This window comes from Notamacropus eugenii, chromosome 1 (genome assembly GCF_028372415.1).
Source record: "Notamacropus eugenii isolate mMacEug1 chromosome 1, mMacEug1.pri_v2, whole genome shotgun sequence".
NCBI classification, from domain to species: Eukaryota; Metazoa; Chordata; class Mammalia; order Diprotodontia; family Macropodidae; genus Notamacropus; species Notamacropus eugenii.
Window position 1 is genome coordinate 528,483,632 of NC_092872.1, and position 15,721 is coordinate 528,499,352.

General features: G+C 47.3%; 1 protein-coding gene across 4 annotated transcripts in view; it reads left to right on the top strand.

The window, feature by feature from the left end:
• CAD (carbamoyl-phosphate synthetase 2, aspartate transcarbamylase, and dihydroorotase) overlaps positions 1–15,071 on the top strand; it is a 30,226-nt gene extending 15,155 nt beyond the window's left edge. The window contains exons 24-44 of one of the 4 annotated variants that reach the window (XM_072633993.1): positions 561–743; positions 886–990; positions 1,534–1,773; positions 2,446–2,527; positions 2,903–3,069; positions 3,292–3,456; positions 3,667–3,798; positions 4,071–4,272; positions 4,557–4,747; positions 4,958–5,098; positions 5,874–5,972; positions 6,697–6,859; positions 7,549–7,611; positions 7,719–7,885; positions 7,994–8,068; positions 8,612–8,824; positions 13,324–13,449; positions 13,747–13,902; positions 14,075–14,176; positions 14,327–14,421; positions 14,641–15,071. In XM_072633993.1, coding sequence (XP_072490094.1) covers positions 561–743; positions 886–990; positions 1,534–1,773; positions 2,446–2,527; positions 2,903–3,069; positions 3,292–3,456; positions 3,667–3,798; positions 4,071–4,272; positions 4,557–4,747; positions 4,958–5,098; positions 5,874–5,972; positions 6,697–6,859; positions 7,549–7,611; positions 7,719–7,885; positions 7,994–8,068; positions 8,612–8,824; positions 13,324–13,449; positions 13,747–13,902; positions 14,075–14,176; positions 14,327–14,421; positions 14,641–14,743 — 2,970 coding nt within the window. In that variant the 3' untranslated portion in view covers positions 14,744–15,071. The remainder of the gene's footprint in view (positions 1–560; positions 744–885; positions 991–1,533; positions 1,774–2,445; positions 2,528–2,902; positions 3,070–3,291; positions 3,457–3,666; positions 3,799–4,070; positions 4,273–4,556; positions 4,748–4,957; positions 5,099–5,873; positions 5,973–6,696; positions 6,860–7,548; positions 7,612–7,718; positions 7,886–7,993; positions 8,069–8,611; positions 8,825–13,323; positions 13,450–13,746; positions 13,903–14,074; positions 14,177–14,326; positions 14,422–14,640) is intronic. The other 3 variants (XM_072633994.1, XM_072633995.1, XM_072633997.1) reach the window with 3 other exon arrangements.
• Positions 15,072–15,721: the final 650 nt, after the last annotated feature.

The following is a 15,721-nucleotide window of genomic DNA, read 5'->3' on the forward strand; positions in this document are numbered from 1 at the left end:
TGTAATGGAGTACTATTGTGCCATAAGAAATGATGAACAAGAAGACTTCAGAGAGACTTGGAAGGACTTATATGACCTGATGCTGAGTGAAAGGAGCAAAAGCAGGAGAACTTTGTGCACAGCAACGACCACAGTGTGCGAGAGTTTTTTCTGGTAGACTTGGAATTTCGTAATAACACAAGAACTTATTAAAAAAAAAAAATCCCAATGGTGGTTTTCTAAGGCAAAATGCCTTCCACACTCAGAGAAAGAAATATGGAAGTCATTCGCAGAATGTAGCAGATCATGTTTGTGTATGTGTATGTTTTTGTGTATCATGTTTTGATTTGTTATATGATTTCTTTCATTTATTTTAGTCTGACTACATAGCATGACTATAGTGAAAATGTACTCAATAGGAAAGTATATGTAGAACCTATACAGAATTGTATGCAGTCGTGGGGAGGGAGGGGGGTAGTAGGGGGTAGGTGTGGGGGGGATAAAATCTCAATTGTATGGCAGTGATTGTTAAACATTAAAAAATAAAAAATAAAATTCTTTCCCCCCATCTCCCCATTCAGGTGCCCCAATTCTCATTTTCACGCCTGGCAGGAGCAGATGTGGTGCTGGGAGTAGAGATGACCAGCACAGGGGAGGTGGCTGGCTTTGGGGAGAGTCGCTGTGAGGCCTACCTCAAGGCTATGCTCAGCACCGGCTTCAAGATCCCCAAGAAGAACATCCTGCTGACTATTGGGAGTTACAAGGTGTAGTAAATAGGGTTTTGGGAGCAGAGTCAGAGTTGAGGTTCCTTGAAAAAGGAAGGAGGAGTTGGGTCTCCAAAGTGTCTTTAAGTCACCAATGTCAGGTAATGCTTTGTTTTCCCCCTCTCCCTTCCTCCCACCTCAGAACAAGAGTGAGCTGCTCCCTACTGTGAGGCTGCTGGAGAGTCTAGGCTATAGCTTATATGCCAGTTTGGGCACCGCAGACTTCTACACTGAGCATGGTGTCAAGGTACTTGCACTCTCCCCAACAGTGTTTCTCTGTTCCTTACAGTTGTACCTCACCCCTCTCCCGCCAAAGATGCTGTTTTTGTCCCTTATTTCCAAGGTTGGTCAGCAACAGCACCTATTAATTTTATGGCATTTTAAAGTTTTAAAAGCTCTGCCTGCAGAACAGTTCTGTAAGGCAGGTAGAGCTGTTATTTTACAAAACAGGAAACTGAGTCAGAATTTGAGACTTGCCCATTGTCACATAGTTAGGAAATGTCAAACTACACATTTGAAACCAAGTCCCTAGGTTTTCTGTCATATCTGCAAGATCTGAACTCAAACTCTCAGGACCTAGATCCCTTGAGTTGGGACTCATTTCTTTGATTTTTTTTCCAGCATCATGGTCTCTGAGGGCCTTTCAATGTTAGAGGCAGTTTCCTGGATTCATGGATCCCATCCAAAGTCTCCTTAATCTGCCTTTCCCCTGGGTTCCATTTCATTTGGGAGGGGGCAACCCAGCTCTTCCTTGTTCTGACGACATATACTGGGCCTGTTGGGCACATAGGTCACAGCTGTGGATTGGCATTTTGAGGAGGCAGTTGAAGGTGAATGTCCCCCACAGCGAAGCATCCTGGAACAGTTGGCAGAAAACCACTTTGAGTTGGTGATCAACCTATCGATGCGTGGGGCAGGAGGTCGCCGCCTCTCCTCCTTTGTAACGAAGGGCTACCGGACCCGTCGCCTTGCTGCTGACTTTTCTGTGCCCCTCATCATCGACATCAAGTGCACTAAGTTGTTTGTAGAGGTGACTGAGACTTAAGAGAGTGATCATTGGGACTTTATTGTGGTGGTGCTGGCATTAAAGGGAATTTCTAGTGAATAAATTGGGTGGCTGGGGCCTGGGAAGGCATGAGAAGACAGGTGTCTGTATAAAATGTTGCTGCCACTTAACTGGAAGATGTGTCAGTGGAAGGAGAGAAGCTGGTTGGAAGAGGCAGGACCAGGCTTCCATATGTTGAAAGTTTGATTAAATACTCCTTAGCTTTTACAGTCCTTTTGCAAGCAAAAGTCAAATCCAGGTAGTACAAGGTAGACAAGATAATTGAAGTTATCAGCTGAGAGATGAGTGAAGGTGGATGAAACAGACAGTGGAGATATGCAGCATGAGCTTAGAGTGGTGGGTGTTAGAGTGTTCTGAGAAACACATTAATGGGTAATTGATAACGGGGTTTAGTCAAGCAAGTTAGGATGCTTCCATTCTTCCTAAAGGCATCAGAGTTTCCCATGGGAACTTATTTTCCCATTGTTCTTTAGGGTAGCAGTACCTGATCTGCCCATCTCCCTTTCAGTAAAGTCAGATCCTATTAAATCACTCCAAAATAATGGCTGGTCTATAATCCTTATTCCACCAGTAGCAACTTTGGACATTCCCAAAACCTCCTTCCCTAAATAAAATTTAGCTGTCATCCACTTACAGGCATTGGGTCAGATCGGGCCAGCTCCCCCACTGAAGGTGCATGTTGATTGTATGACCTCGCAGAAGCTTGTGCGTTTACCAGGTTAGTGGCAGTTCTCTGCCTCCCCATTGGTCCCAGCTGGGTAACAGGAGCTGGAACACATGGGAATAGGGCTGAGGGCCATGTTTATCTCTGCATGTAGACCCATTTTCTCTGTTTTCCCTGTTATATTCTGCCTAGATTTAATTCCTCCCCAGGGTTTTCTTCCCCCTCCCCCGCCTCCCCCATACTAGTTCTGCTCTTTCTCATTAAAAATGTCAGCTTTTTCTTCTCATCTGTTCCTCACTTCCTTTCTTCCTGTTGTGGGATGGAGTCACACCTTTTTTGTCCCACACAAAAAATTCCCTTAGGTGCCCTTGCTAGATTTTGTTCATTAGAGATAAACCTGCTCCTCTCCTCCTCTACACTTTCTTCCAGGGCTGATTGATGTACATGTGCACCTGCGGGAACCAGGTGGTACCCACAAGGAGGACTTTGCATCAGGCACAGCAGCTGCCCTAGCTGGAGGGGTCACCATGGTGTGTGCCATGCCCAACACCCGGCCTCCCATCATAGATGCTCCAGCTCTTGCCCTTGCACAAAAGGTGAGTGTTCTCAGACCCTTCATTTGTCCACTCAGAGGCTGCTATTAACCATGCTGTCCCACTTGGTCAGTTTCCTCCCCTTTGAATAGATCTTTTCACTGATCCTAACTCCTTTAAGACACAAAAAGGCTCCAGGGGCCCAGAATAATTGTCTTGAAGGTATACTGAGGTAACTCTGAGATGTCCAGACCCACACTGATACATTTTATTATTGTCCTCTAGTTGGCAGAGACTGGGGCCCGCTGTGACTATGCCTTGTTTCTTGGGGCCTCATCAGACAATGCAGGAACCCTGGGTGCTGTGTCTGGGGCAGCTGCAGGATTGAAACTCTATCTCAATGAAACATTCTCTGAACTTCGGCTGGACAGCCTTGCCCATTGGATGGAGGTGAGAAGCCAGAGATTGGACTGGGTGGGTGGGAGGGTCATACTGAGATAACCAGAGTGGGAAATGGAGACCAAACTAGGGAACAGAACAGTGACATGCTGGCCAGCTCTGGTGAGCCGAGTAGAACAAGAACGGCTGGAGGAAGGTGCAGGAGTACTCAGGATAGAAGGGGGTCCCAGACTTACCTCAGTATCCCTTCTTTGTCCGCAGCACTTTGAGACTTGGCCACACCATCTCCCCATTGTGGCTCATGCAGAACGACAGACTGTAGCTGCTATCCTCATGGTAGCCCAGCTGGCTCAACGACCTGTACATATCTGCCACGTGGCTCGGAAGGAGGAGGTAAGAAGTTGAGGGCAAAAGAAATTGTGTGATCGTGTGTGTGTGTGTGCGCGCGCGCATGTTTGAGGGGTAGGAGGACTCTCAGTGGCGGGGGAATAAAAGGAATGAGGTGATAGAAAGACAAGGGGTACAAGGTAGGAGAGTGGGCCTGCAGAGTTAGGATCTTTACCTCTTTCTCATTAGTCCACAGATAAAAGTCCAAAGGGACCAGACTGGGGGATCATCCCCAGAGCTGGGCCTTCTCTGGAACTCCCTGTTCTCTCAACCTCTAGATCCTGTTAATTAAAGCAGCAAAAGCGAGGGGGGTACCAGTGACCTGTGAGGTGGCACCTCACCATCTGTTCCTGAGCCAAGTGGACCTGGAGCGCCTGGGACCTGGGAAGGGAGATGTCCGGCCTGAGCTTGGTTCCCCTGAAGACGTGGAGGCTCTCTGGGAGAACATGGCTGTCATTGATTGCTTTGCCTCCGACCATGGTAAGAAGGGGACGCCCCATGTTGACATCTTCTGCCTGCTGGTTTGGTTTGTAAGTTAGGCAATGGAGTGAGCATTGACTGTTGTAAAAGGTGTGGGCATGGCGGGCCGGGGAGGGGAGGGGAGGTCCCTCTCTGCTTTTTCTTAATCTCACATAGAGAAAAAGACCAGCATCCTCCACATACCCACCTTTTCCACTTCTTCCTTGAAGATGAGCTGTGTCCTGAGGTGGATCTGAGGTAGGAGAAGCATTTTGGCCCTTCCAACAACAGTCCCTTTCTTTCAGCTCCTCACACCCTGGAAGAAAAAACAGGGTCCAAGCCTCCCCCTGGCTTCCCTGGCCTGGAGACAATGCTCCCACTGCTACTGACAGCTGTGAGTGAAGGCCGGCTCACCCTCGATGACCTGCTGCAGAAGCTGCACCACAACCCTCGGCGAATCTTTCACTTGCCCCAGCAAGAGGACACCTATGTTGAGGTGTGGGCTTGGAATGGGAAGGGTCATGAAAGAAAACAAGACTCCTAGATGGAGGCTTGTGTGAAAGAAGAAGGACGTCATGCAGAGAGTGTGGGGAGGGTTGGTTTTGAACCCAGACTTTACTTGTTTTGGCGGGGAGAGGCTATGTCCTACTATGACCCACCCACCCCCCACACACACACACACCCTCTCCACTTGTGTCTGGGACAGGTGGATCTGGAACATGAGTGGACCATCCCCAGCCACATGCCCTTCTCCAAGGCACACTGGACACCTTTTGAGGGGCAGCGGGTGAAGGGCACTGTCAGACGAGTTGTCCTTCGAGGAGAAGTTGCCTACATTGATGGCCAGGTATTTGAGCCCATGATCCCTGTCCCTCTCTCTCAATTCTTAGTTAAGCTGTCCTTTTTTCTAATCCTACCTAGTTCAGATAATTCAATTGTTTCCCCTTCCATAGTCATTCAGGTCACATTTCATAGAATCTTAGAGCTTAAAGGAACCTTTGAGATCATTAAATTCAACCTAGCATCCCAGCAATTTGTCATTTGGCCTCTGTTTGAGCACTTCCAGTGATGGAAAACTTGCTTCTCTCTCTGCTCCACCCCCAGTCCATGCAGCCCATCCCATTTGGATTTGTTAGGAAATATTTTCCTTATTTTGAGATAAAATTTGTTTCCTTTAACTGCCTCCCATTCACTGATGGTGGGTCAGCCTTGGGGGCCAACCAGGATAAGTAAGATCTCTTTTACGTGACAACCCTTTAGTTCTTTGCAGAAATAATTCTGTGAGGTGGATCTCTCTTTCTATCTGTATCTCAAACTGGGTTCCTCCCTCTATCTATTGAAAACAAACTGTCCATACCCTTCAGATCCAAGCCTGACTTAGAGCTTCCCCACAGCACCTATTTTCTAATGTGCTGAGAGCATCTGTTGATTTTGGTGTGTGCCAGTGATCCCCAGATAACAATCAAATGTCAACTATTGGCTTTACTGTGTGCACGTGGGCATTACAAAGGCTTTGACCCCATCCCCTGCTTACTCTCCCACTATCTTCCAGCTCACTGTTTCCAGAGTCTTCCCTCCCTGACCCCATCCTCACCTCTTTTTTCCTGGTCTCTTATGTACAGGTGCTGGTACCTCCTGGCTATGGGCAAGATGTGAGGAAATGGCCTCAAGGCCCAGTGCCTCAGCTCCTGCCTTCAGGCCCAGCCAGTGAGAGCACCAAGGTAAGGAACTGAGGGGTGCAGGTGGTCGTGGCCAGCTGATTCAGGAGGGGCTATGTGGGGCTTGTCAAATGTTTTCACTACAGTTTCAGTTGGGAGACAACTTCGGGTCATTAATCTAACCTATACCTGTGCAGGTGTTTCCCACACAGGTTATAAACACTCTAGCATCTGCTAGAAGACTTCCAGGGATAGGAAACCCCCCCCACACACACTTCTTCCTCCTCAGGAAGCCATTTCACTTTTTGGACAGTTCTGATGGAAACGTTTTCCCCCCAAAATCTACTTCTGCTTTCTCTTTTGTCTGCCCTCTGGGGCCACGTGTCTGATTCCTCTTGTATGTGGCAGCCTCTCTTACTTGAAGACAGCTACCATAATTTCTCGAGTATCCATTCCCTTTGGCAGGCAAAACAGCCAATTCTGCCATGATGTGCTCTCAAATCCCTTCACTATTATAGTCACCACCACTCTGCCCATTTTCTATCTTGCCATTGTAGGAAATACAGAACTTAATGAGAGAATTAATGTGGAGAAGGGTGGTGCCATTTGGAACATTTGTGACAAACATAAGGTCATTACTAATGTATACCAGAAGCCAAATTAATGACACTATCATGTTATAAGCATGAACACTCTAAGATGATATTAAGGATCATTTCCTTGATGTTGGGGAGGAGGGATAAAGGCTATATGGGTTTGTGAGAACAGTGAGTTTGATTTTCTTCAGGAAGGGGAAGGAAGGAGGGACATTTGGTTGATGCCTCAAAAGGACGGACCCATGTTACCTTCACAGACTCCTGAAAGACCTCGCCGTGGCATCCCAGGCCTTCCTGATGGGCGCTTCCATCTTCCACCTCGAATCCACCGAGCTTCAGACCCTGGTCTTCCAGGTGAGAGGAATTCTGCCAGTATTGATTATAGGGATGGTCTTTTCTCTTCACTTCTCTAAGGACCCAGGATAGAGGAGAAGGTCTTTTGGGGCTCAGTTGTCTTCTTGCTAACTACCCTAGATTAATGAGTCTCTCCACTCTAATTCCTGCCCTTCCCTGTTCCTGGATCCCAGGCCCATACTTCCCCCAACCCTGCCCCAGCCAAGTTTGATCCATTTTTTTCATCCTTTGATTTTGATAAGTAAGACCAGGGGAAATTGTCCCCTCTCCAGCTTCCCCTTATTCCTCCTCTCTTGTTGTGGGCAGCTGCATTCCTCAGCCTAAGAGCCAGGACCCCACAAGGCAACAGAACGTGGGGTAAATCTGGGGCTGTTTCCCCATGGAGTGTCTCTTAAGTTGCTGTGAGCCATAAGAGCTATGCTGTCATGGGGCTGAGGACTGGGGATGGGGAAGGGGCTGATGACAACTGTTCTCTGTGTCCAGTTTGCTGGTCAGGCCACATGTGTCTTGTGTATACATGTCTGCCTGTAGACCAGAGCTATCTATTTCTCTTCCCTCCACTAACCTGCTGTGGCTGCCTTGGTGTGATCTGGTTTAACATACACAGTGTGATAAATAAGGGTCCTGGGAGATGAGTGGCTACTCTTGACTCCAGCCAAACACTCGTTTCTGCCCTCTTCCCTTTGTAGCTGAAGAGCCCAAGGAAAAGCCCTCCCGGAAGTCAGTGGAACCAGGTGGGAAACTGATGGAAAGTAAGAGGGCTGATAGGGGATGGAGGAAAACTAGAGTTGAATACTTTGACCCCCAGGTTGAAGTCGGCCCCACTCTGACCAGTCACTTGTCTTGTCCCCTACTCCAGACCTAGCAGGAACTCCTGATAGCTGCTGCTACCCTCCCCCAGTACCTAGGCAAGCATCACCCCAGAACCTGGGGACTCCTAGCCTGTTACATCCTCAGACCTCACCCTTGCTGCATTCTCTGATTGGACAGCATATACTCTCTGTTCGTCAGTTTACCAAAGATCAGGTATCTGCCCTGGGGGAGGTGTTGTCAGGAGGGTCCTGGGGTCTGCGGGAATTTAGAAGAGGAAATCTGAGAAAGAGTTGCCCCTGACTAACCTGTGACCCTCTTCAGATGTCCCACCTGTTCAACGTGGCACACAACCTGCGGATGATGGTGCAGAAGGAGCGAAGCATAGACATTCTCAAGGTGAGAACCAAAGGGAATTGTAGGGTAGAAGGGCTTGAGTTGGGCCCCTGTGGAGAGCCTTCTATCAGCAGTAAGAGGGAAGATGGCCTCTTTTTTCCATGTGTGTCTCCTTTCCACCATACACCTGTGGGGTATCATGGCTTGTGATGGGTTCATCTTCCTTGTGTAGCATCCTGTGGAATAAGCCTTAACACGTCCTATCCCCTGTCCCCTTTGCAACTTTGCTTTCCAGAATCTCCATTAGCCAGTCTGACTTAATTTAGCTTTGTTGTCTTACTAGGAAGGGCCATCAGATCCTCCACCCCTGTCAGGGAGCATGTACTTTTTTTCTAGAAAGTTTTAGCCAAAAACTGATGGTGGGATGTTCTAATCTGTAGCAGGTCAGTGGAGCACATACTTCTGGGTAGGTGAGCTTTTTCAGTATCTCTCAAGTTAGATACCATGTAGATTGCCTCTTCCTGTGGCTGAGATGGAGCCCTGGGGGAAGGTTCTTGCCTTGGTGTTCTGGAGTGAATCTGATTCCCCCATGTTCTTTTCCACTAGGGCAAGGTGATGGCCTCCATGTTTTATGAAGTGAGCACTCGCACCAGCAGTTCCTTCGCAGCAGCCATGGCCCGGCTTGGGGGCTCTGTGCTTAGCTTCTCTGAAGCCACATCATCTGTCCAGAAGGGAGAATCCCTAGCAGACTCTGTCCAGACCATGAGCTGCTACGCTGATGTTGTTGTGCTCCGGCACCCCCAGCCTGGCGCTGTGGAGGTAAGTAGGGCTGGAGGCTGCAGGGGAAGCAAAGACATGCAGCCTTTTGGACTGAAGTAGTGGGGACCCAGCTGTGCATGGTAAGATACTTGTGCCAAAGAGGATAGGCAGTTTTCTTGGCAATATGACAGGCCCCAATTTTGTTTTTTTAAGAATTTGTCTTGAGAAATTTTATTTTAACAAATCCAGACACATCTGGCATATTCTGAATTGAGTCAGCCACAATGTACAGGCCAAGGGAGACAATTCCAGAATCTGAGATTTGGAAGGTGCCTCCAGGGTCATCTAGTATAACCTGTATGTGAAAGAAATCCCATTACATCATCCCACAGGTTATCTAGCCTCTCAGGAGAGGGAGCCTATTACCTCTCAGGACAGGCCATTTCACCTTAGGCAGCTCTAATTGTGAGGAATTTTTTCCAAAAATAGAGCCTGAATTTTTGCATTTTCTCCCCATTGCTCCTAATGCTGTCCTCTAGGACCAAATAGAACAAGTGTCATCTCTCCTTCACATGGTGGCCCTAAGATACTTTACAACAGCTGTAATTTCCTCCCCGAGTCTGCTCTACTCCACACTAACCCTCCCTTGCTCCTTCAGCTGATTTCATATGGGCATAACTCAAGACCCTTCCTTACTGGTTACTCTCCTGGACATACTCCACGTCATCATTGTCCTTCCTAAAACATGGTCCCCAGAACTGGACACAGTAGGAAGTTCAGTGAGAGTCAGGGACATCATCCCTGCCACCCCTCTGTTCCTGGACACTGTGCAACCTAAGAGAAGCAGGCTCTTAGCATTTTCTACTGGCTACCTCTTTGAACTGTGACTCCGCACTGCTGACTGTGCCACCCCTGCTTACCTTATGAAGTTTATTTGATTTATCCCAAAGTTCAAGGCTTTTCATTTATCCTATTGAATTTTGTCTTATCAGAATCTAACCTGTCAGGATTTTGGATCCTGACCTTGTCATCCTGGCAGCTAGGTGATCCACTGGATAAAGTGCTGTGCCTATAGTCAGGAAGACCTGAGTTCGAATTCAGCCTCAGACACTTACTAGCTGTGTGACCTTGGGCAAGTAACTTAACATCTCTGAGCCTCTGTTTTCTCATCTGTAAAATGGGCATAATAATAGCACCCACCAGTCCTAGGGTTGTTATAAGAATCAAATGAGATCATACTTGTAAAGCGCTTAGCTCAGTACCTGGCACAAAGTAAGCATTGTATAATTGCTAGCTATTTTTTATTGTTGTTATTATCCCTCTTTGTTAGGTATCCTTCTCAGCTTTGTGTCTTATACAGAGTTAACTAATGTACCATCTCATACCATCTATGCCTTTGTCCTGATCATTGATTAAAATGCACAAGGCTAAACCCTGATCCCTGGGGCACTCCACTGGAGACCTCTGCCACATTGACATAGAACTATTAACCACTGTTCTTTAAGCCCAGCTGTCCAGCCAGTTCTGAATCTTGGCTGGATTATCATCTGACCCATATCTTTCTGCCTTCTTTACAAGAATATAAGTAATTTTGTTTTGGGAGGAAAGAAGGGTTAATGAGAGTGGGTCTTTGTGACTTGGTCTTCTTGAAGTGCTGCTAGCTTTTTCTAATCCCTGTTTCCGTTTCTAAATGTCACTTTAATGATCTTTTCTAGAGTTTTCCCAAAGCTGTCAAGCCCCTGGCTGAGAGCTGGCAGGTCTATTTCTCTTCCCCTCTTTGAATCAGAGCATCATTTGCCCTTCTCCAATCTTATGGTGCTGCTCTTATTCTCCGTGATTTTTAAATATCACAGACAGAGGCTTAGAAATCACACCTCCCAGTTCTTTGAGGTCAGGACTAGGGGAGGGATGTAGTTTGTCTGGACTGGGTAACTTGAATCCACCCAGGGCAGCCTGGCACTGTCTCTCTCTTCCCTTATTTATGTTGAGCATCAGTTCCCATTAGTCATTGATGTGTCTGTCATTTCCAGCATAAAGGCCATTCTCTTGTAGAGAAAACAGAAACAACATGAGTCAGGCAAGCCTGCCTTCTCCCTGTTGTCAGCCATCGTAATCCCATCTATCCCAAGCTAAAGTCCTGCCTCTTCTTTTATTATCTTCTTCTTATTAAGGGGATTTGTTCTGTGAAGTTTGGATTCTGTCAGAGGCCACACGTGAGGACCTAGGGACCCCATGTGGCCTTGAGGCTGCAGGTTCCCCACCCCTGTTTTAGATCCTCTGTTTTTTCCTAGTGTATGTAGCCAAAATCCCATTTGGTTGTGTCATTCAGCCTCAGCTCATTCTGAACTGGAACATTTCTCCCTCATGTCTTGTGCTTTTACATTTATTTTCTGTTACTTGACCTTGCTTCCATCTTCTGGGCATTTCTTCTGTGGTTGGCCTGGTGATATTTCATGTTTATCAACAGTGTGGATAAAGACAGACATTGGTGTGCTTCTCCAGTCTGTGAGAGTGCCTGACAGAACAGGATGGTCATCAGAAGCCCAAAAGACCTTGACAGGCTAGAACATTGTGCTGGCTGTAATAAGATAAAAACTGAGTGTAGAATACATGTAAAGTCTTACATTTGGGTACTCCAAAACATCACCTTCACAAACAGAAGAGGAGGGAAGGATAATTAGTTGGCAGCTGTTCTGAACCGGCTCTGGATGACTCAGCAGCCTGACCTAACAGCCAGCAAAGTGAATTCAATCTTGTCCTGCATCGAGAGTCATGGCTTCCAGAAATAGGGAAGTGATGTAGGCCTAGGTCAGGCTTCTTCTGTAGTTTTGGGTTTGGATCTTGTGTAAGAAGGACGAGGATAAATTGGAGAGTGCCCAGGGAGGAGCAGCCAGGAAGCCAAGAGCCTAGAGTCCATTCGAGAATCAGTTAAAGGACATGGGCTCATTTAACCTGGGGAAGAGAAGACTCAAGGAAGATGTGACAGCTGTTATGAAATGTTTAAAAGGTTGCTTTGTGGATGAGGCATTAGATGTGCTTTTTATTTGGCCTAGAGTACAGAACCAGGAACAATAAGTAGAAATTGCAAAAAAGTCAGTTTGGGCTATGTCAGGGAAAGCCTTCTAACAATTGTTGTCTACAATTCTTTGTGATCCCATTTGGGATTTTCTTGGCGGAGATACTGGGGTGGCTTGTCATTTTCTTCTCTAGCTCATTTTACAGATGAGGAAACTGAGACAAATGTGGTTAAGTGACTTACTCAGGGTCACACGGTAAGTGTTTGAGGCTGGATTTGAATTTGGGTTTTTCAGATTCCAGGTCCAGTGCTCTGTCCACTGGGCCACCGTGCCTCCCTCTAACAATGTGAGCTATTCAGAAGTGGAATGGGTTTCCTTTGAGAATGTTGGCACGTGTAGTCTTTGACGTTAGAGCTTCCACTGGCTTAAAAAGATGCTTCCTATTAATACCAACATTGTCCAGGGTATTTATGTTTTGTTGCCATTTAAAGTTGTCTGTAAAAGAACTGTTGTCTACTGCAGCATTAGTAGTATGGTTGAGCACATTGTTCTTTTGGCTCCACTTTATTCGTTCTTTGTCACTTCATAAAAGTATCCTCATTTTTTTAACTTTCCTGTTTCATTATTCATTAAGGCATGGAATAACAGCTGAGGGGGGTCAGGGAAACCCTTGGGGAGGACCAAATTGAGGTGGAGTGAGGGGGTTCCCAGAGACATGGGAGGCAGGGAGCTGAATGTTATTATCGTCGGTTTGACTGAGGCGTAGAGAGTGTCTCTGTGAGACTCTTTATACCTCATCAGTCCACACTGTGTTCATAAGGCACAGTTTTTAGTCATTTCCCATAGTTAGGTGGCCTGAAAGGTTGGCCCTCCGACCCTCACCCCTAGACACACATTGTAGAAGTTCATCCAGTTTTAGCCAGACTGCTTCCCTTGTCTTTCTCAGAACACACAGTGTCCTCAGAGCCCAGGCTCTGGCATCAGCATCTAGGTTCATATATGCTTCTGATGTCTTCTACCTATGTGACCTTGGGCAGGTTGACTTTCCTGGGTCTCAATTTCTTCCTCTCCAAAATGGGAATGCTGGGCTAGACCCCTTCTGCTGACCTTCCGTGATCCATGGCCTCCACCCCTTCTCAGAGGTTGTCCCCATGCCTGTAATCTTTTTTTTAAATAGCTCAGGTGCCATCTGCCTTTCCCAATCTCCTCAATTGTTAGTGTGCTCTCCCCAGTGACCACAACAAAAGATTTTGGACGTAGTACGTATTTACATCCTGTGTATGTATTGTCTCCCCTGCCCCCAGTAACGTGGAAGGGTTTGTTTTTGTGTCCCCAGCTCCAAGCACAGTGCCTCCTATGCAGAAGGCGCTTAATAAATGCTTGTTGAATTGCATGGTAGGGTCCCTGCTTATGAACAGTTTTGTCACTTTTCTTGAATAAATTCCAAATATTATTATTATCTTTTTTAGATTGTTATTGACATTTTGCAGTTATTTTCTTGAGAATTGTTCATACACTTCTTCCCCAACGTCTCTTACGTAGCTGGCAGCAAAGCACTGCCGGAGGCCAGTGATCAATGCTGGGGACGGAGTAGGGGAGCACCCAACCCAGGCCTTGCTGGATGTCTTTACCATTCGAGAGGAGCTAGGAACTGTCAATGGCATGACGGTAAGAAGGAGTCCCCCTCACTACCCTCATTGAAGGATTGAGGTCTGGGTCGTACCCACATGTTCTTCAGCAGACTCCAGCCTGCAAAGGAACCTTGTGTTTTTAGTTTTGACTATGATGAGAGTGATTTTGGAAGCAGTCAGGGGGCAGGTTGATTCTGAAGGAGAAGGAAGGAGAAGATGAGGGCTTGAGATGGCCTGCTGCTCCTATATGTTCTTACAGCTTAAGATACAGAAGCTGTGTTGTGCTGAGGGCTCCTGTTACCTCCTAGTGAAGAGGCCTGACTCTTTTCCCTAGATCACAATGGTAGGGGATCTCAAGCACGGACGCACAGTACACTCCCTTGCCTGCCTGCTCACCCAGTATCGAGTCAGCCTTCGCTACGTGGCGCCCCCCAGCCTGCGCATGCCACCTGATGTCTTGTCTTTTGTAGCTTCCAGAGGGACCAAGCAGGTGAGCCTCCTGTTATCAGTCTGGTCCCTTTGTTTCTCTGTCACCTTGGCAGTGTGATAGCTCATCCTGGGCAGACTGGCTTGAGTGAGCCGGAAAGCAGCAGATTGGATGCTGCAGCAGGGTTCTGGGTGTCTGGGCTTCACCCTGGTTTCTTCCCCCTTCCTTTTCCTAGGAGGAATTTGAGAGCATCGAGGAGGCATTGCCTGACACAGATGTCCTTTATATGACTCGGATTCAGAAAGAACGGTTTGGCTCTAGTCAGGAATATGAAGCTGTGAGTGCTCCAGAGAGTGGCTCAGCCGGGGAGGGTGAGAAAGTCACATCTCGGTGGCCACATTTGGTTTGTCCTGGGTGATGGCCACACGACTGTGACTTCTGGGGTGTTGAGGAGACCTTGAACCGAAAAACCCTTCCTTCCCTTCAGTGCTTCGGCCAGTTTATCCTCACGCCCCACATCATGACCCGGGCCAAGAAGAAGATGGTTGTGATGCACCCAATGCCTCGAGTCAATGAGATCAGGTGAGAAGGGCTTGTATTTAGGGCAGTGCAGATATTGAATACATTGAAATACAGCTGCCAGGACCTTACTCTTGGGCTCTCACTGGCATTGTCCTCAGGAGCCCCTCAGGGTTTAGACATCTCTTCTCTATGGGCTGACTAGTGGGAAAAAAGGGATAAAGGAATAGCTAGAGATATACTTCTGGGAGCATTGCAGTGACCTATCCTTTCCCCCTGCAGTGTGGAGGTGGACTCCGACCCCCGGGCTGCCTACTTCCGGCAGGCTGAGAATGGCATGTACATGCGAATGGCCCTTCTTGCTACCGTATTGGGTCGGTACTAGAGCTCAGCTCTAACTGCTTCTATCTGATGCTCCTGCCACTAGGCAAGGATTCCTGGTGCCCCCCACGGGGGCAGCACATTGAATGTGAGACTATGGGGTAGCCCCAAAACACAGATGCATACAAACTTGCAAGCCTTTGGACTGGGACTTCCCCAGCTTGGGGATGGGACAGGGTGTCAGGTGCTAGGCTCTCCACCTCACCTCACTGGCACCCAGGCTCCTCTCCCCACCCCCCTTCACTAGCCTTTAAAGGTATATTATATTAACTTTTATATTGCCTGATCTCAGAGCCATTTCCTGAATTGAATAAACAGCTAAGCTGCCTCTATTTATTGTTTTTTCCACGTCTCCCATTGTCCGTGAAGGGAGGGATTTCCTTGTGGCCAAGTGTACGCAGGACTAGGTTTACTTAACCTGTTTACTCTGGGGGCTGCATCATCATCATTACTCAAGACCCTGCTGCTTTTTGTGGAGTAAAAACTCAAAAGTAGTCTGCACTTAGGGCACAAGCTTGTCAGAGACAGTTTAGCTTTCAGAGATTGAGATCCAGCTTTCTAGGAATCTTTAAAGTTCTTCCATGAACTTTAAATTTCCCTGTAGACACTAGCTAGGCCTTTGATAAGAATAAAACAGAAGAATTTAATAAGAGATAAGGTTTGGGACTGAGAACTCTAATACTTCTTCATATTTTCCAAAGAGGGAACAGAGAGATAGGTATACACATCTACATCTGGCAGAAACATCCTAACACTTAGCTCCAAACTAATGCTGGAACCAGCCAGGACAAGGTGTGTGCAGGGCAGTATTTATCGCCTCTCAAGGCAGAGTTCCCCAGAAAAGTGTCCTTCCCTTCCATCTCTCCACTTCCCAAATTGACTCAAGGTTCTTGACCAGGCCAGCCTTTCTCTCTAATACTAAGGAGACTGGCAATCTGTATTGGCCTCCACGATAACCCTAGTTTTCCAAAATTCCATAGTT